This window comes from Bolinopsis microptera, chromosome 10 (assembly GCF_026151205.1).
Source record: "Bolinopsis microptera isolate Bmic1 chromosome 10, MBARI_Bmic_1.0, whole genome shotgun sequence".
In the NCBI taxonomy this organism is placed as follows: Eukaryota; Metazoa; Ctenophora; class Tentaculata; order Lobata; family Bolinopsidae; genus Bolinopsis; species Bolinopsis microptera.
This window is the reverse complement of record NC_087081.1, coordinates 17,414,365-17,435,378: the sequence shown is the minus strand read 5'-3', so window position 1 is coordinate 17,435,378 and position 21,014 is coordinate 17,414,365. Positions and strand designations below refer to the sequence as shown.

Sequence of the window (21,014 nt, the reverse complement as noted above, 5' to 3'; positions counted from 1 at the left end):
TTGATCATTTTGGCCCATTCTTCAACTAAATTATTGATGTAAAGTTGTTTATATTCCTGTGACTCAATAACCGCTCCAAGATGTCTCTGTCCATTTATTTTTATCTCAATCCCGCTTTCTCCAAATATAACTAAAAAAGAATATTGATGAAGGAGCAATGAACTAACATTTCATTTGCATGTCAGTTAACTTCTACACAAATTGTTTTTGTTCTTTCTTAAGTTGCAATTCCAAGGCCACAACGCTTAACTTCACGAAGTTAAGAATGTATAGAAGATAAGCATATAAAGCAATGCAACATCCTTTAATTTCAGTGTCTACAAGTAGTTCATTTTTCTTTAGACAGATCTGAGCATTCGTTCGAATTTCGAGGGAAACGCCTTGCGTATAGTAATTTTAGTATTATATTGATTTAACTTGGCTATAGTATTTCGGCATTATCGACGGCGAGCTCTGTTGCTCTCACGCCTCAGCTCACCACTAAAGACATTTTTTGGGGCTGCCATCTGTTGATGAAATTATTGATTTTATGTTTGGAAATTCGTTACTGTCATAACGTTATCTTCATTGCTAGGTTTTATGACAATTTTCAATAAGACGTACTCGAAGAAACAGGCTACAACAGTGCTACTTGATGATGAAATTAAAGTTTCTCTTCGCTCTCACATTGGCTCTGATCACGGGTAGGATTTCATTCCATATTATTATTTTGAAGACATACAGGAGTTATGTAAACAAGCAGGAATGCAACGAGTAATAAATTTAAAAGACTACTACAAATTTCAAATTTGATGAACCTTTAATGATATTTGCAGCCACTACTGAGGACAGAGTAAAAATTACAACGAGGCTCTAAAATATATGTTAGAACTAGTTAAAAATAGCCATTGCATCTGGACACTAAGAGTCGGAAAGGCAATTTTAAGAGATATAAACATTTTCTGCATTTTACTGCTTAATAAATTATTTGAGTAAAGAGTTACTAGGAGATTTTCGATATTATGATTAAAGACGATAGGCAGCCCTTCATTTTAAAGACTTTTGCCCTACCTATGTGAACGATATTAATTTCAGTTAAACAAGTCAAGACAGATTGCAGAAAAGACCTAAGCGGGTTTGAAAAGCTTCTTCTAGAGGAGCACAATAAAATCAGAGATTTATACCCTGAACTGCCAAGTTTATGCTATGCTGGAAGCGCTAATGGAATCCACCTCAACGCTCAACAGTGGGTAGAAAGTAGTACAGCTAATAAAACTACAGTTGATGATTTATCGCACAGTCCCTTGGCAGTAGAAAAAAAGGTAGGAGAGAACATAGGAAAAATGCTTGCGGTTGAAGGTGACGTAGAAACGGTCATATCTATTGTGAGAGATTGGTTCAATCCTTGTCAGTATGTACTGTTAGATCTTATCGATGCTCAGGGGATAGACGACTATGGGTTAAGGAAATGCGCTCAGATCCTGTGGAAGAGTACCATGTATGTCAACTGTGGCCTTAAAATAATGCCAGACAAGCAAGTTTTAACAATGTGTCAATATTATCCTCCTATGATTCTAGCATCTAGTAATATCAAGGAGAACCTTGTATCATTGACGGGTCGGGAACACATCATAGAGGACCAGCGGAGTTATCAGTTCAACTTCAGTAGGTCACAATTACAGTTTAAAGCATTCCAAGCTGTGGAGTTCGGACTAACCATATTTCAAAATAACACGCGAGGACCTTTATTGGAATGGAAGTTAGATCCTCAAAAAAATGCAATTTATTATTTAAAGTACTGTGACTTAGAATTGCTAGTCAACGAAAACACCGAACACTACACACAAATTGTGTACACTCTTTACACAATAAAAGTAAATGAAGTGGGTTTCGAAATATTGGCCAATGGAACAACGATGTTTTTCATCGAAGTGGGAAAGATCGAAGGAGCAGAGGATTGCCTGGAGGACTGGAAAACTTTGACTAAATCAGAATATGCCGGTTTCAAGACAAGGATTATAGGATACTTAAAATATGATATTAAAAATTGGTTTAGACCTTTGCCAACTTCAAACTTAAAGAAACTAGACATCGATTATGGTATGAAAATAGAAGACTTATTTTCAAGAGATGAAAGGGGCAAAAGGCAAGCAGATGTGACAGGAATTTATGAGACAGAGAACAACGTATTTGACCTTGATGATGACGATAACGACTCATCATCACAGAAGTTAACCGATAAAAAGCATTACATTATAACTGACAACGATGGCAAGAAAATAAACGTTACTTTCCCACCGATTCACGTGACATTTGGTACACGAACAAACGGAGCAGCTAAAACCTTTATAGACACCACTGATGATTTTGAAGGAATAGAAAGATTTCAGCTCATACTCCAGCAAGGGGAACATAAAGGAATCCTCACGGGTAATGATCAACTTTACACTTGGCAAGAAGCTAAGAAAGCGTATGAGGAAAAGGGACTTTTGCTTCCGTACATTACTGCCGAGCTTAAGTCGAACGACTTCGGAAGGTTTGTTTGTTTTGTTTTGTTTTGAAACCTTACGGTGGAGGCTGGCGTGTGCCGCAATTTATTAATCAATGGTAATTACATGATAAATGAAATTATAGAAGTCACACTGAAATATAATAATGTAAAATAAAATATATTAAAATAAATGCTCTACTAAAAGTACAGGGTGGCCCATAAGTGACTACCCACACGCAACCTCTTAATAACTCACGTAATTCGTCTCCAAATTGCACCAAAATTTCAGAGATTATAGATATGGGTCAAACTTAGATTTCCTGAAAGTTTCGTAAGTCACGCCCAATTACAGTGGGCGTGGCGTGACACTCCCTCTTTTTCACTATTGTCTTCATAAAATGAGAACGCTTTAAGCTAAGAACTCAAAATTTTTTGCACACATTTAGCTTGATAATTAAAAACCTTTCCCAAAGTTTCAAGTTCATTGGTTAAAATATGGCTAAGTTATGACCATTTCAAAACTCATCGGATACGTGATCCGAGCACTCAGTCAGTGATCTCGTCACTTGGTTAATGGCCTGTTTGGCTCACATGCACCGCTTGATTGGTTGCAGCCTGCTTATGGGCCGGCCTATACAGCTGACTGCACCTAAAACGCTATCACACGAATTTATGGTGGTGTCACCATTTCAGGGCTTGTTAGCCCTGCTAGTCACAGGTTCCTTACAATCAATAAAAAGGAATGAACCATCCATTGAATCATCGAAAATGGTTCACTATCCTCCCTTTACTGCAGAACAACGATTGTTCGTCTACCTGAAGAAAGAAAATGGGGAGTTCTACCCTCAGATTAAACGACAATTTCAGATGAAATTCAACCGACCACCCCCTTGCCGGAAAAGCTGCTTTGACATTCATCACAAGATCAAGTTTACGTTTTCTGCACACGATCGGCGAAGAGTCGGCAGAAGACGAACTGCGAGGACTGTAGAAAACATCACAATGGTTGTTGGTGACGTGATGGACACACCTAAGATTGGCACCCGGAAACGAGCTCCTGCCTTAGACATCAGCAGAACCCTTCAGCGAATCCTAAAGCAAGACCTTTCTAACCGGGCCTACTGAATCACAAAGAAACACAAACTTTTGGACCGTGATTTCCAATCGAGGATAGATTTCGCCAACACATTCCTGTCCAAGCACAAGGTGGATCCCTACTTTGAGGACGAAATCTGGTACAGCGACAAGGCCATATAAACGGTTATGTCAACTCCCAGAATGCAATTCACTGGGGCTCTACTAGACCGGATGAAGTGGTGGAGAGAACGGCTTTTCCTGAAAAGGTCACGATCTGGTTTTTATCCTAAAAATTTGTGTTTCCCTTTCTAGCAAAGTCATCATCGGTATCCAATCAAAGCCTAATGAACCTCATTAATACACGCTAACGCCTTACTCTTGATCAGATTGGGTGACGAGATCACTAATTGAGTGCAAATATCACTGACTGAGTGCTCGGATCACATATCCGATGGATTTTAAAATGGTCATAACTCAGCCATATTTAAACCAATGAACTTGAAACTTTTTGAAAAGTTTTCAATTATCAAGCCAAATGTGTGCAAAAAATTTTGAGTTCTTAGCTTAAAGCGTTCTCATTTTATGAAGACAATAGTGAAAAAGAGGGAGTGTCACGCCACGCCCACTGTAATTGGGCGTGGCTTACGAAACTTTCAGGAAATCTAAGTTTGACCCATATCTATAATCTCTAAAATTTTGGTGCAATTTGGAGACGAATTACGTGAGTTATTAAGAGGTTGCGTGTGGGTAGTCACTTATGGGCCACCCTGTACTATATAACTAACGGTCTGCAAAACTGGTAGGAGTCGCAATTTGTAAACATGCTAATTACTATTTAATAATAATAGGTCGTTGGAGTTCGATGTGGGGAACAAACTGAGCTTCGGTGGATATTACAACGGAGAATTAGTGGACGATACCAGCAAATATACACTCAGGATAAGGGGGGTTGTGAAGGATAAGGACCACGAGAGAATTATTATTGACACAGATGTGATAGGTGAGATTGACAGGACTAAGAAAATGAGTTTCATCAGCGCCGGAGGAGCGTCTGTATTCTTAGTAATTATCATTGGCTTCATTGTCTCTCATTTCATACGAAAAAGAAGAGAGAAAAGACGTGTTATAGAAACTATAGCAAAGTTCAATGATATGCTGGCTAATGATGACCGTCGAATCAGCCCACCAGCATCGCAAGCCTTTTCATCGCTGCAGGTTCCCGAATCCAAGAGCGCGATGACAACTAACACGGCTAGCACTGAATGGTGGACACAGGATGAAACAGAGTGCCAGTGTGCAGGGACGTGTCACTGTGCAGATAAATACAGTGATCAGTACGATCAGTACGATCAGTACGATCAGTACGGGGATTGTGAGGTAGAGCAGTACGACAGTCAGGGGGATGCTGCCTTTGGAGCCCAATATTCTGCAGTTGAGGCAGCATCGAGACTGCTTAGCGAAAATGATAAAAATATTGTGAAAAGGAGAGGGGGATACCCGTGATTTTTTCATTAATAAAGTTATTTGTGATAAAATTTATTATTAAGTTATCAAAGTGTACTACAGTAAAACCCCGATATACCTCAAACCCCGATTTACCGTGGCCGTTTCCTATATAATTTAAACAAAACAGAACCCCGATTTACTGCGGATGTTTCCTTTCCCCCAAACTCCGCGGTAAATCGGGGTTTTACATATTATTAAATTATTAAAGTGTACTAATATTAAGTTATTAAAGTGTACTAACATTAAGTTATTAAAGTGTACTAATATTAAGTTATTAAAGTGTACTGATATTAAGTTATAAAACTCAAAACTGTACTAATATTAAATTATTAAATTGTACTAATATTAAGTTATTAAAGTGTACAGTTAATATGAAGTTATTAAAGTGTACTAATATTAAGTTATTTAAGTGTACTGATATTAAGTTATAAAACTCAAAACTGTACTAATATTAAGTTATTTAAGTGTACTAACGTTACACCAGGAATATCTGTGGAAGGAGTGTAGTATAACAGAGTAACTAAATCGTATTTCTCCGCCTCCTCCCCTCCATAAACCCACACAGCTATGTAAGCCGTTTGACCTGTAACGGATTTTTGTCATTAATTGGAAGTTTCAGGGTTTCATTCGAATCAGGAAAAAGCGGACATATGTGTTTTTTTGTGTATGAAGATTTTGCATCAGAATTTCGGAGTAAGAGTTAGAAAGAAATGATAAACTAACCGGGGTTGAGTTGACCGTCAGGGAGATTAACGACAGCAGCTCGAGGAGCATGATGCGAGGGATCTATCACGTGACAAAACTGCCCGCCTCGTGGGTGAACCACAGGTTGAAACGGCGACAGTCGCACCTTAGTCAGTATTTGTTAGGGTCCAAAGAAGACCCGATAAAACTTTAATCGAAGGTTCAAGAGCAAATTTAGTCAGATAACGCGACAAACAGACAGATAACGATACAAACAGACAGATAACGAGACAAACAGACAGATAACGAGACAAACAGACAGATAACGAGACAAACAGACAGATAACGAGACAAACAGACAGATAATGAGACAAACAGACAGATAACGAGACAAACAGACAGATAACGAGACAAACAGACAGATAACGAGACAAACAGACAGATAACGAGACAAACAGACAGATAACGAGACAAACAGACAGATAACGAGACAAACAGACAGATAACGAGACAAACAGACAGATAACGAGACAAACAGACAGATAACGAGACAAACAGACAGATAACGAGACAAACAGACAGATAACGAGGCAAACAGACAGATAACGAGACAAACAGACAGATAACGAGACAAACAAACAGATAACGAGACAAACAGACAGATAACGAGACAAACAGACAGATAACGAGACAAACAGACAGATAACGAGACAAACAGACAGATAACGAGACAAACAGACAGATAACGAGACAAACAGAGAGATAACGAGACAAACAGACAGATAACGAGACAAACAGACAGATAACGAGACAAACAGACAGATAAGGAGACAAACAGACAGATAACGAGACAAACAGACAGATAACGAGACAAACAGACAGATAACGAGACAAACAGACAGATAACGAGACAAACAGACAGATAACGAGACAAACAGACAGATAACGAGACAAACAGACAGATAACGAGACAAACAGACAGATAACGAGACAAACAGACAGATAACGAGGCAAACAGACAGATAACGAGACAAACAGACAGATAACGAGACAAACAGACAGATAACGAGACAAACAGACAGATAACGAGACAAACAGACAGATAACGAGACAAACAGACAGATAACGAGACAAACAGACAGATAACGAGACAAACAGACAGATAACGAGACAAACAGACAGATAACGAGACAAACAGACAGATAACGAGACAAACAGAGAGATAACGAGACAAACAGACAGATAACGAGACAAACAGAAAGATAACGAGACAAACAGACAGATAACGAGACAAACAGACAGATAACGAGACAAACAGACAGATAACGATTAAAAGTCAACAGATTGCAAACCTCTCCGAGAGAGCAGGGACGAGAAGTAGCAAGACAGAGTTTAGTGAGAGGAGTAGCCCCGGTGTTGGTGGCCTCTATCACTGCACACTTCACCTCCCCGCAAAACAGCTGAATTCAGTTGTAGTTACATTTCCTTCTTATTTAACAAATTCAAGTCAGGTTTCGTGAAATCGAGTTTGAATAATGAAATTTCAAAATCAACAAAATACAGTGATATGAAGATTGAATAAGTATGGTCACTATACGTGATGTATTAGTAATGTAAGCAATGTGTATTGAGTATATGCTAAAATACAGTGATATGAAGATTGAATAAGTATGGTCACTATACGTGATGTATTAGTAATGTAAGCAATGTTTATTGAGTATATGCTAAAATACAGTGATATGAAGATTGAATAAGTATGGTCACTATACGTGATGTATTAGTAATGTAGTCTGCGTACGGGGTAGACTGCCACGGACGATTATGTTACATGGGCCGCTCACTGCATTCTGATTTTAGCCAGACCTCAGCAGGTGGTTTGTCTCCACTCTTGTTTCTTTTTTTCTTGTCCCCCTGCATCCTGTCCTTCCCCTTTGCTTCCCCCTCTTTCAGTCTTCATTTTCAGCATCAGCCTCATCAGTTTTAGTATTCAGAGCCACTTGCTCCTACAACCGTACCTTACTGGCTCACTGCATTTGGCCCAAACGGCATTTTAATTTTCCGTTTTTTAACTTGCTTACTGTGCATTTCACTTTTTTGCCCTAGCGGCTAGCGCGCGCTCGTGTTCCCGAGCCTGTCCCCTTATTCTCTCAGAACACCTCGGGTACACTTGTTCGTCCAAGTACCTAGTGGTAGACACTTTGACAGTCATCACACTGTTATGGATTTGGCACAGTTGACATGAAAACTTTTTCTTATCAGTCATTATCATGTCACCCATCACAACATTTTGAACTTCGATAGTACCTCACATGAATTTATCGACAGTTAACTCTATTTCACTACGACATACTTAACTTTGTCACACAGTATCATATTTTCATTAGACACCTACATTTTGAGAATCATTTAATTTTCGAATGGAATTTTACCGAATTAAAACCGAGTGTGTGTGTTTGAGCGATTTGTACAACATTTCTGTAATGTTTCAAATTATATTCAAATGTTCTACGTGATGTATTAGTAATGTAAGCAATGTTTATTGAGTATATGCTAAAATACAGTGATATGAAGATTGAATAAGTATGGTCACTATACGTGATGTATTAGTAATGTAAGCAATGTGTATTGAGTATATGCTAAAATACAGTGATATGAAGATTGAATAAGTATGGTCACTATACGTGATGTATTAGTAATGTAAGCAATGTGTATTGAGTATATGCTAAAATACAGTGATATGAAGATTGAATAAGTATGGTCACTATACGTGATGTATTAGTAATGTAAGCAATGTTTATTGAGTATATGCTAAAATACAGTGATATGAAGATTGAATAAGTATGGTCACTATACGTGATGTATTAGTAATGTAAGCAATGTTTATTGAGTATATGCTAAAATACAGTGATATGATATGCAGATTGAATAAGTATGGTCACTATACGTGATGTATTAGTAATGTAAGCAATGTGTATTGAGTATATGCTAAAATACAGTGATATGAAGATTGAATAAGTATGGTTACCTAACGTGATATATTAGTAATGTAAGCAGTGTGTATTGAGTATATTATGCTAAAATACAGTGATATGAAGATTGAATAAGTATGGTCACTATACGTGATGTATTAGTAATGTAAGCAATGTGTATTGAGTATATGCTAAAATACAGTGATATGAAGAATAAGTATGGTTACCTAACGTGATATATTAGTAATGTAAGCAGTGTCTATTGAGTATATTATGCTAAAATACAGTGATATGAAGATTGAATAAGTATGGTCACTATACGTGATGTATTAGTAATGTAAGCAATGTTTATTGAGTATATGCTAAAATACAGTGATATGAAGATTGAATAAGTATGGTTACCTAACGTGATATATTAGTAATGTAAGCAGTGTGTATTGAGTATATTATGCTAAAATACAGTGATATGAAGATTGAATAAGTATGGTCACTATACGTGATGTATTAGTAATGTAAGCAATGTTTATTGAGTATATGCTAAAATACAGTGATATGAAGATTGAATAAGTATGGTCACTATACGTGATGTATTAGTAATGTAAGCAATGTGTATTGAGTATATGCTAAAATACAGTGATATGAAGATTGAATAAGTATGGTTACCTAACGTGATATATTAGTAATGTAAGCAGTGTGTATTGAGTATATTATGCTAAAATACAGTGATATGAAGATTGAATAAGTATGGTCACTATACGTGATGTATTAGTAATGTAAGCAGTGTGTATTGAGTATATGCTAAAATACAGTGAATGATTGAATAAGTATGGTCACTATACGTGATGTATTAGTAATGTAAGCAATGTGTATTGAGTATATGCTAAAATACAGTGATATGAAGATTGAATAAGTATGGTCACTATACGTGATGTATTAGTAATGTAAGCAATGTGTATTGAGTATATGCTAAAATACAGTGATATGAAGATTGAATAAGTATGGTCACTATACGTGATGTATTAGTAATGTAAGCAATGTGTATTGAGTATATGCTAAAATACAGTGATATGAAGATTGAATAAGTATGGTCACTATACGTGATGTATTAGTAATGTAAGCAATGTTTATTGAGTATATGCTAAAATACAGTGATATGAAGATTGAATAAGTATGGTCACTATACGTGATGTATTAGTAATGTAGTCTGCGTACGGGGTAGACTGCCACGGACGATTATGTTACACGGGCCGCTCACTGCATTCTGATTTTAGCCAGACCTCAGCAGGTGGTTTGTCTCCACTCTTGTTTCTTTTTTTCTTGTCCCCCTGCATCCTGTCCTTCCCCTTTGCTTCCCCCTCTTTCAGTCTTCATTTTCAGCATCAGCCTCATCAGTTTTAGTATTCAGAGCCACTTGCTCCTACAACCGTACCTTACTGGCTCACTGCATTTGGCCCAAACGGCATTTTAATTTTCCGTTTTTTAACTTGCTTACTGTGCATTTCACTTTTTTGCCCTAGCGGCTAGCGCGCGCTCGTGTTCCCGAGCCTGTCCCCTTATTCTCTCAGAACACCTCGGGTACACTTGTTCGTCCAAGTACCTAGTGGTAGACACTTTGACAGTCATCACACTGTTATGGATTTGGCACAGTTGACATGAAAACTTTTTCTTATCAGTCATTATCATGTCACCCATCACAACATTTTGAACTTCGATAGTACCTCACATGAATTTATCGACAGTTAACTCTATTTCACTACGACATACTTAACTTTGTCACACAGTATCATATTTTCATTAGACACCTACATTTTGAGAATCATTTAATTTTCGAATGGAATTTTACCGAATTAAAACCGAGTGTGTGTGTTTGAGCGATTTGTACAACATTTCTGTAATGTTTCAAATTATATTCAAATGTTCTACGTGATGTATTAGTAATGTAAGCAATGTTTATTGAGTATATGCTAAAATACAGTGATATGAAGATTGAATAAGTATGGTCACTATACGTGATGTATTAGTAATGTAAGCAATGTGTATTGAGTATATGCTAAAATACAGTGATATGAAGATTGAATAAGTATGGTCACTATACGTGATGTATTAGTAATGTAAGCAATGTGTATTGAGTATATGCTAAAATACAGTGATATGAAGATTGAATAAGTATGGTCACTATACGTGATGTATTAGTAATGTAAGCAATGTTTATTGAGTATATGCTAAAATACAGTGATATGAAGATTGAATAAGTATGGTTACCTAACGTGATATATTAGTAATGTAAGCAGTGTGTATTGAGTATATTATGCTAAAATACAGTGATATGAAGATTGAATAAGTATGGTCACTATACGTGATGTATTAGTAATGTAAGCAATGTGTATTGAGTATATTATGCTAAAATACAGTGATATGAAGATTGAATAAGTATGGTCACTATACGTGATGTATTAGTAATGTAAGCAATGTGTATTGAGTATATGCTAAAATACAGTGATATGAAGATTGAATAAGTATGGTTACCTAACGTGATATATTAGTAATGTAAGCAGTGTGTATTGAGTATATTATGCTAAAATACAGTGATATGAAGATTGAATAAGTATGGTCACTATACGTGATGTATTAGTAATGTAAGCAATGTTTATTGAGTATATGCTAAAATACAGTGATATGAAGAATAAGTATGGTCACTATACGTGATGTATTACAGTAATGTAAGCAATGTGTATTGAGTATATGCTAAAATACAGTGATATGAAGATTGAATAAGTATGGTTACCTAACGTGATATATTAGTAATGTAAGCAGTGTCTATTGAGTATATTATGCTAAAATACAGTGATATGAAGATTGAATAAGTATGGTCACTATACGTGATGTATTAGTAATGTAAGCAATGTTTATTGAGTATATGCTAAAATACAGTGATATGAAGATTGAATAAGTATGGTTACCTAACGTGATATATTAGTAATGTAAGCAGTGTGTATTGAGTATATGCTAAAATACAGTGAATGATTGAATAAGTATGGTCACTATACGTGATGTATTAGTAATGTAAGCAATGTGTATTGAGTATATGCTAAAATACAGTGATATGAAGATTGAATAAGTATGGTCACTATACGTGATGTATTAGTAATGTAAGCAATGTGTATTGAGTATATGCTAAAATACAGTGATATGAAGATTGAATAAGTATGGTCACTATACGTGATGTATTAGTAATGTAAGCAATGTGTATTGAGTATATGCTAAAATCAGACTCACGTGAGTTGGGAGGGAGGAAGTTTCCAGCTCAAGTCTTGGGAGTGGAGACGTCACTAGCATATTGAGTCTGCAACAATTGGTATTGGAGGATTCAACTACATGGTGGTCCAGAGGTCCCCCCCCTCCCGCCCCTCCTGCCCACACGCGACCCTTGACATGCACAAGAGAAACGCCATCTTAGGACGCAAGGAGAGTGAGGACTCCTCGGACTACATTAATTTAATTCCTTCTGTAACGTCCTTAATAAATGTAATAGATTTATAGAGTTTTAATTAGTTTAAAACATGAGTTATTAAAAGATTGCGTGTGTGTAGTTGCTTCTGGACCACCCTGAGCTGGGTGCATTAGATATTATGTTCATTCTAGGTCCTATTTTGGCGCCTAAAAATAATCGAACGTTCGTGTTATTTATTTTACAGAAAATGAGTTCTATTCTTGAATCCTGTACTATATATATTATATATATATATTACTGATATGCACAGCAAGGTAAAGAGTCGAGTGGCTAACTAACCTGTTGTCAATACCGTACACCTGACCAACACGCTGATCCTTAGTTTGGTTTAACCGGGGTCCTCTCGGACACAGGTTTATCTTCCCTGGAATCATGTTCTCCATCACACTGAAAATATTAATAAAGTTATTATAAATTAATAAAGTTATTTATTATTATATATTGCACTGTCCTGTTCTCTGTGAGACCCACCTTGTCAGGATACCACATATAACTGGGCAATACCTCAGAGTTAACAGGCCACCCGGCACCCCATCAGGTTAATTGGGTGCCCAATCAACCGGAAAAATTCACCCAGGTCATATTAGTGTTACAAGTGCTTAGTGCACCCAAAAACATCGCCCAAATCTTTGTAGATCAGATTTTCAGATTACGTTGACTTTAAGAATTGTGAGCCTGCCTTGGCTCAGATCTCATGTCTTCTGATGATTTTCCGTTTATCAAACTGGACTCATTAATTGGTCATTGAAGAAAAATTCAGTCAAAACAGTGAAATTGGGGTCGCGGAAAGATGAAATCTGAAAATGTCCTACCAGTAGGACATTTTCATAATTTCCTTTTTGCATATGAAGCTTTCAGTTCTACAATGGTAACTTGTGTCACTCACACTGACCTCACTGGTTGGTTACTGGTAAAAATTTCGGTCAAAACTGTAAAATTTCGGTCAAGGAAAGGGCGGAAAAGTTTCTATTAAAAAATATTACAAAATGTTTCATTCTATTTATTGTGATGATTTTCCGTTTATCGAGGCTTTATTTGGCAATCTAACTTTCAGTAACTCAATCTTTTGCAGTCCACAGTGAAGTCATTTCATCATTGCAGAATATTTGACTTAAAACAGTGAAATTTAGGTCACAGAAAGTAACCTAAATAAAGCTGAAATCTGAAAATCTCCTACCGGTAGGACATTTAAAATTTTTCCTTTTATCAAAGTTTTCTACGGATGTTAAGCTTCCAGTAAAACAATAAAGAATAATTGTTGTTCTGATCAAGTACAAGGCACCCTGTCCAGGAAAATTTCAAATTGGGTAAAGTTTTCCGGTATCACCTCAGTCGCATTTTGAAAGCAGATATTTCTGTGCAAAGATAGACGATACCAGATCCTCCCTCTCGACTAACGGAATTATTTTTTCCCGATCCATGACTTATGTGCCGGAGGTTTTTTTGTTGTTGTTGTATATCAATATGATTATGGTAGCTTTTTTCCGTCGTCGCCGTACATACGTACATACGTGCCCGCGCACACAGATTTTTCACTCCGCAAAGTTATTTTGCTCGATATTCTGAATTAAATTATTGTTGGTGCGCTTAACTGATCAAATAAATCGTTAATTTCACCATGTACGTATCCCACACGGCACTTATTTTATTTATGAAATTGGAAGATATAATTAATTAAAATTAAGTGACGGTCGGCAGATATATAAATTATTTGGACTGTATTTCGAGTTAGTATTCCTATTATGCACAGGTCCGTGCCAGGTTGTATAAACAATAAACATAGGGTTGCATAGAAATATACACGATTTCAAGAATCAATATGGAATTAACTGGGCGGCGCTCGGCCTGCAGCTCCGCCATATCTGCATGCTTATAAACAGTAAAGCCTGAAGTGCCCAGGTTAAATGGAATATGATAAAATATGCCATTACGGAACGGGAAATTGAGCGGCCATCCACAAAAGAAAAGCGGCTGCATTTCTTGTTAAGTTGTTAAGTCTGCCCGCTGACTACGTTTAACAACTTAAAATCATTTTCATCATTTTTTGGTCAAAATTTCGGTCAATATCAAAAAATCTAAAAAGAAGTATTCCTCATGATACCAAACTCTACATAGCTGAAATAAAGCTGTACTTGAGAATTAGCGAACAAGATGACGATGTTTCATCACAACTCAGTTATAGCTGTTTTTAAAGCCTTAAAACAGTAAAACTGTTGTGATGAAACTTAACATCAACCTGCTCTTGATGTTAAGTTTGATGCTTTCCTCAATGAATTCCCTGACACTCCACCAACACCTGGGTACACTGGACAGAACAGGAACTCAATGCTGGAGTGGGCCGGTGGCACGTGTCTCTGACGCGCTACTACTTGGCGGTGGAGATGCAAGACATTCTTGGCCTGGTAGCACTCTAGCTCGGAACCCAACCCAAGTAACCCAAGTAAGTAAGCCAGCGATGCCATGCGCATTTGACCAAAAGTTGAGGAATAAAGGCAGGGCATGGGGTTAGAACGTGCGTGAGAGTGCGTGATAGTGCGTGAGAGTGCGTGATAGTGCGTAAGAGTGCGTGAGAGTGCGTGAAAGTGCGTGAAAAGGTGCGTGAGAGTGCGTAAGAGTGCGTAAGAGTGCGTGAGAGTGCATGAGAGTGCGTGAGAGTGCGTAAGAGTGCGTGAGAGTGCGTGAGAGTGCGTGAGAGTGCGTGATAGTGCGTGAGAGTGCGTGAGAAGGTGCGTGAGAGTGCGTGATAGTGCGTGATAGTGCGTGAGAGTGCGTAAGAGTGCGTGAGAAGGTGTGTGAGAGTGCGTGAGAGAGCGTGGGAGTGCGTGAGAGTGCGTGAGAGTGCGCGAGAGTGGGTGAGAGTGCATGAGAGTGCGTGAGAGTGCGTGACTCCAACAAGAGTCACGTGATCAACTAGCGCACAACAAGACTCCCATCACATTCTACAAGGAGATTGTATAGAACTCAGTGAACTGCTATCCAATATAAAACGTCACTTTGGAAGCGAGGCAAGATAAAACACCACTTTTAATAAACAAGGATGAAAATCAATGTACACTATTAGTATTACTATTACAGGTAACTGGAAAGATCAGAAAACATAAATTTACAAAAAACCCACAATATAAATTATTTTTCTTATACCATTAATAATTTATCATGTCTACAAACTCGGTTCAAATAATGATAAGTGAGCCAGTAAGTAGGTTTTCATTAAAAATAATGAGCCAGTAAGGTTTCACTAAAAATAGTGAGCCAGTAAGTAGGTTTCACTACAAATAATAAGCCAGTTAGTAGGTTTCACTAAAAATAGTGAGCCAGTAAGTAGGTTTCACTAAAAATAGTGAGCCAGTAAGTAGGTTTCACTGTGATTAAGGGGATTATAGGTAGTAGGTAGGAAGACTGATCCACTGGGCGAGAAGACTGATCCACTGGGAGAGAAGACTGATCCACTGGGCGAGAAGACTGATCCACTGGGCGAGAAGACTGATCCACTGGGCGAGGAGACTGATCCACTGGGAGAGAAGACTGATCCACTGGGAGAGAAGACTGATCCACTGGGCGAGAAGACTGATCCACTGGGCGAGGAGACTGATCCACTGGGCGAGGAGACTGATCCACTGGGCGAGAAGACTGATCCACTGGGCGAGGAGACTGATCCACTGGGAGAGAAGACTGATCCACTGGGAGAGAAGACTGATCCACTGGGCGAGAAGACTGATCCACTGGGCGAGGAGACTCATCCACTGGGAGAGAAGACTGATCCACTGGGCGAGAAGACTGATCCACTGGGCGAGAAGACTGATCCACTGGGAGAGAAGACTGATCCACTGGGCGGGAAGACTGATCCACTGGGCGAAAAGAGTGATCCACTGGGCGAGAAGACTGATCCACTGGGCGAGAAGACTGTCTCACTAAGTGATGAGTTTGGGGAGTCTTCTGACAGTGTCATGTCGGATAAAACAGGCGGATAAATGCGGGAGGAACATGTAGTAATAGTAGGAACTGCAGAACTGGAGATGAGGGGTTTGACAAAGAGTAGTGGTTTAACGAACATGGGACTTTCAATGCTGTCTTTAAGAGGTGTCTTCTTCAACACAGTCCTCTGTGTATTAGGAATACTGGGAATACTGGGAGCTATAAGTAGTAGACTCGGAGGAGAAAGTGTTTCCTCGTGGATCTGCTGATGCTCTATTAACAGTGAGTTTTGGAGTGTTTTGAAGGAACATAGAGAACACCTATAAGTGATGAGCCCGCTGTAAGTTGTACCACTAGTAGACACTGCTAGACCAGCAGGGTCGTAACCCTGGAAACCCTGGTAACCCTGGTAACCCTGGTAACCCTGGTAACCCAGCCCGTGGAGCTGCTGATGCTCTTCTAGCTGAGAATTGTGGCGTGTTTTGAAGGAACATAGAGAGCACCTGTAGGTTCTCTGCCCCCCATAATTATGGTTCCGCTGGTGAGAAGCTAAGGTAGATTTTCTAGCAGTAGAAAAGGAACAATGGGAACACTTGTAGGGTTTCTTTCCAGTATGAACTCGTCGATGAACATTCAAGTTATGTTTACGACCTGTAGTGTAGGCGCAATCACGGCATTTGTGTGTTACCTTTTGGATGGGAACAGTAGAACTATTGTGTGTTACCTTTTGGATGGGAACAGTAGAACTACAGTGTTCATTATTGATGTGACTTAGTGGAGAACCATGATAATGTTGCTGAACATGTTCTGTGAAGTTATCCTCGTTAGAAAATAGAGTTCGGCATGAAGGGCATACAAAACCTTCTGATTTAGCAACGACCGTATCTTCCTTTTTTACTTCCACTTTTATTATTTCTGGAAATACAATGCCTGGATCCATCATTCAGCTTTCTGGGAAATCTTTGTTTACTAACTAATTACTAATTACTAATTACTAATTATTAAATCGGCTATTAAGAAGTAAATGTTTAATAAGAATATACAATTAAGAATGAATAAGTGTCAAAGAGGGAGCATCACGGCTCTCGACAGACAAAGTGAAACAAGGCGATAGAATGGAGAAAAACTAACTGAAATAATCGACCTTTCAGCACTCATGAGATCTAAGAATGAATTACCCAAAATGAACATATCCTCAGCACGTCATATACTGAGAGTAAGAGTGGAGAAAGTAGAAATGTGCTTCCTACAACCAGTAAGATACCATTAGTTAGTAGTATATATTAGTTGCCTACACTGGTATTAGTTGCAGTAGTCAGGAATAGTCAGGAATAGTAGAGTAGACTCAGGATCTAATAAGGGTCAGGGTCTTATAGCAATCACTAGTATAAACACATACGCGGCATTCCTGTTACATCCCTACACTGGTATCACTATTGTACCATCACTATTCACTATTCACTGTTGTACCAGTACTAGTGGAACCCGTGCCAGTATTATACCAGTACAGGAACAACTAAAAGCACTGGATATAACATTTAATATTACAAGCAGGTAATGGTATCTCATTACAGCTGGTACAAGCAGAGCAGGTAATGGTATATTATTACAGCTGGTACAAGCAGGTAATGGTATCTCATTACAGCTGGTACAAGCAGGTAATGGTATGTCATCACAGCTGATACAAGCAGGTAATGGTATCTCATTACAGCTGGTACAAGCAGAGCAGGTAATGGTATCTCATTACAGCTGGTACAAGTAGGTAATGGTATGTCATCACAGCTGATACAAGCAGGTAATGGTATCTCATTACAGCTGGTACAAGCAGAGCAGGTAATGGTATCTCATTACAGCTGGTACAAGCAGGTAATGGTATCTCATTACAGCTGGTACAAGCAGGTAATGTATCTCATTACAGCTGGTACAAGCAGGTAATGGTATCTCATTACAGCTGGTACAAGCAGGTAATGGTATATCATTACAGCTGGTACAAGCAGATAATGGTATCTCATTACAGCTGGTACAAGCAGGTAATGGTATCTCATTACAGCTGGTACAAGCAGGTAATGGTATCTCATTACAGCTGGTACAAGCAGGTAATGGTATCTCATTACAGCTGGTACAAGCAGGTAATGGTATATCATTACAGCTGGTACAAGCAGATAATTGTATCTCATTACAGCTGGTACAAGCAGGTAATGGTATCTCATTACAGCTGGTACAAGCAGAGCAGGTAATGGTATATTATTACAGCTGGTACAAGAAGGTAATGGTATATCATTACAGCTGGTATAAGCAGGTAATGGTATCTCATTACAGCTGATACAAACAGGTAATAGTATCTGATTACAGCTGGTACAAGCAGGTAATGGTATCTCATTACAGCTGGTACAAGCAGAGCAGGTAATGGTATATTATTACAGCTGGTACAAGCAGGTAATGGTATCTCATTACAGCTGGTACAAGCAGGTAATGGTATCTCATTACAGCTGGTACATTGTACAAGCAGGTAATGGTATATCATTACAACTGGTACAAGCAGGTTATATTATCTCATTACAGCTGGTACAAGCAGGTAATGGTATATCATTACAACTGGTACAAGCAGGTTATGGTATATCATTACAGCTGGTACAAGCAGGTAATGGTATCTCATTACAGCTGGTACAAGCATGTAATAGTATCTGATTACAGCTGTTACAAGCAGGTAATGGTATCTCATTACAGCTGGTATAAGCAGATAATGGTATCTCATTACAGCTGGTATAAGCAGGTAATGGTATCTCATTACAGCTGGTACAAGCAGGTAATGGTATCTCATTACAGCTGGTACAAGCAGGTAATGGTATCTCATTATAGCTGATACAAGAAGGTAATGGTATATCTTTACAGCTGGTACAGGCAGGTAATGGTATCTCATTACAGCTGGTACAAGCAGGTAATGGTATCTCATTACAGCTGGTACAAGCAGGTAATGGTATCTCATTACAGCTGGTACATTGTACAAGCAGGTTATGGTATATCATTACAACTGGTACAAGCAGGTTATATTATCTCATTACAGCTGGTACAAGAAGGTAATGGTATATCATTACAACTGGTACAAGCAGGTAATGGTATATCATTACAGCTGGTACAAGCAGGTAATGGTATCTCATTACAGCTGGTACAAGCATGTAATAGTATCTGATTACAGCTGGTACAAGCAGGTGATGGTATCACATTACAGCTGGTACAAACAGGTAATTGTATCACATTATAGCTGGTACAAACAGGTAATGGTATCTCATTACAGCTGGTACAAGCAGGTAATGGTATCTCATTACAGCTGGTACAAGCATGTACTAGTATCTGATTACAGCTGGTACAAGCAGGTAATGGTATCTCATTACAGCTGGTACAAGAATGTAATGGTATATCATTACAGCTGGTATAAGCAGGTAATGGTATCTCATTACAGCTGGTACAAGCAGGTAATGGTATCTCATTACAGCTGGTACAAACAGGTAAAGGTATCATGCGTAATGTGTATATTATACATAAGATGGTAACACTATTACTCTGTTTCCTGTCCACTACTGCAAACAATTAATTGTAACGCTGCCACTCTCTGTTCCACACTTCATTTTTAGCGTGTGTTCAAAGTTAACATTGTGATAACGTTTCTGAAGTGCCTACTTCTGTGCCACCCTGTACTTAAAATATAATTTTTAGTAGGGTCATATTAGTAGACCCCCCCCCCCCCCCGTATTATTAGCTACTGCTGACACCTTCCCTCTTACAGGGATTGTTTGTTTTGCTGATTTTTTCCATTTCTTGTGGTCTGAATGTTATAGTATTGTACTATCTTTATAGTACACTGATTGGCACAAGTTCATTAAGTATCGTTATATAAACAACACACAGTCAGTGACTGTTTTAGTGGTCACCAATTAACAAGTCACCAATTAAACACACCTAATTAAACACACCTAATTAAACACACCTAATTAACATTGCGTGTTAAAAGAATACACTACTATACCAAGTTATCTCTATTTTTTATTAACATATAATAATTAGTTTCTGTAATATGTCAATTTCAATAATCTTATAAAATATACATCACTTTGGACAGTTTTTGTTAATTTTTGTCAATTTTCCTTTTTTTAATTTGCCCTAGGTATGTACTGAGTATGTACTAGGTATGAACTATGTACATAAAATTACCTAGTACATACATACAAATAAAGTTAGAATCCGTCAATTGAACTAGTTTTAATGTTAAATCACAGAGATCATTACTTTGAAGAGTATCAATAAGTTTAATACAACAGGAAAGAGAGTGCCCTTATCTCGTTACTCACCTCTCTTTGCTGCCATCAGGAGCTTGCTTGTCCAGTGCTTTAGTAGATACCAGATGGTAAACAAGGCTGGCTATACTCAAGTTCCCTTCAACTAGCGGGGTAACAGACAGGGATATTATAACCTCCTCCTCAGGACCTAGTACCAACCGAGCTAGCTCTGACGTTTCTACCTGAGGGACAAAGACCTTCAGTTTATTAAATATTGCACACTTCTTGTTTCTACCTGAGGGACAAAGACCTTCAGTTTATTAAATATTGCACACTTCTTGTTTCTACCTGAGGGACAAAGACCTTCAGTTTATTAAATATTGCACACTTCTTGTTTCTACCTGAGGGACAAAGACCTTCAGTTTATTAAATATTGCACACTTCTTGTTTCTACCTGAGGGACAAAGACCTTCAGTTTATTAAATATTGCACACTTCTTGTTTCTACCTGAGGGACAAAGACCTTCAGTTTATTAAATATTGCACACTTCTTGTTTCTACCTGAGGGACAAAGACCTTCAGTTTATTAAATATTACACACTTCTTGTT

General features: G+C 38.1%; 3 protein-coding genes across 3 annotated transcripts in view; 1 reads left to right on the top strand and 2 right to left on the bottom strand.

Annotated features, from left to right (window-relative positions):
- LOC134822452 (trafficking protein particle complex subunit 8-like) overlaps positions 1 to 21,014 on the bottom strand; it is a 62,992-nt gene that overhangs the window by 7,703 nt on the left and 34,275 nt on the right. Inside the window, exons 13-18 of the mRNA XM_063833543.1 lie at positions 20,479 to 20,648; positions 12,497 to 12,604; positions 11,983 to 12,049; positions 7,090 to 7,197; positions 5,777 to 5,903; positions 5,528 to 5,636 (exon numbers count right to left, since the gene is read on the bottom strand). Coding sequence (XP_063689613.1) covers positions 5,528 to 5,636; positions 5,777 to 5,903; positions 7,090 to 7,197; positions 11,983 to 12,049; positions 12,497 to 12,604; positions 20,479 to 20,648 — 689 coding nt within the window. The remainder of the gene's footprint in view (positions 1 to 5,527; positions 5,637 to 5,776; positions 5,904 to 7,089; positions 7,198 to 11,982; positions 12,050 to 12,496; positions 12,605 to 20,478; positions 20,649 to 21,014) is intronic.
- The window catches only part of LOC134822453 (26S proteasome regulatory subunit 6B), a 47,918-nt gene that overhangs the window by 24,375 nt on the left and 2,529 nt on the right, over positions 1 to 21,014 (bottom strand). The window lies entirely within an intron of this gene.
- Positions 579 to 5,061, top strand: LOC134822013 (uncharacterized). Its single transcript, XM_063832842.1, has 3 exons — positions 579 to 683; positions 1,075 to 2,515; positions 4,396 to 5,061. Exons 1-3 carry the CDS (start codon positions 635 to 637, stop codon positions 5,048 to 5,050), a joined length of 2,145 nt encoding a protein of 714 aa, XP_063688912.1. The 5' UTR covers positions 579 to 634; the 3' UTR covers positions 5,051 to 5,061.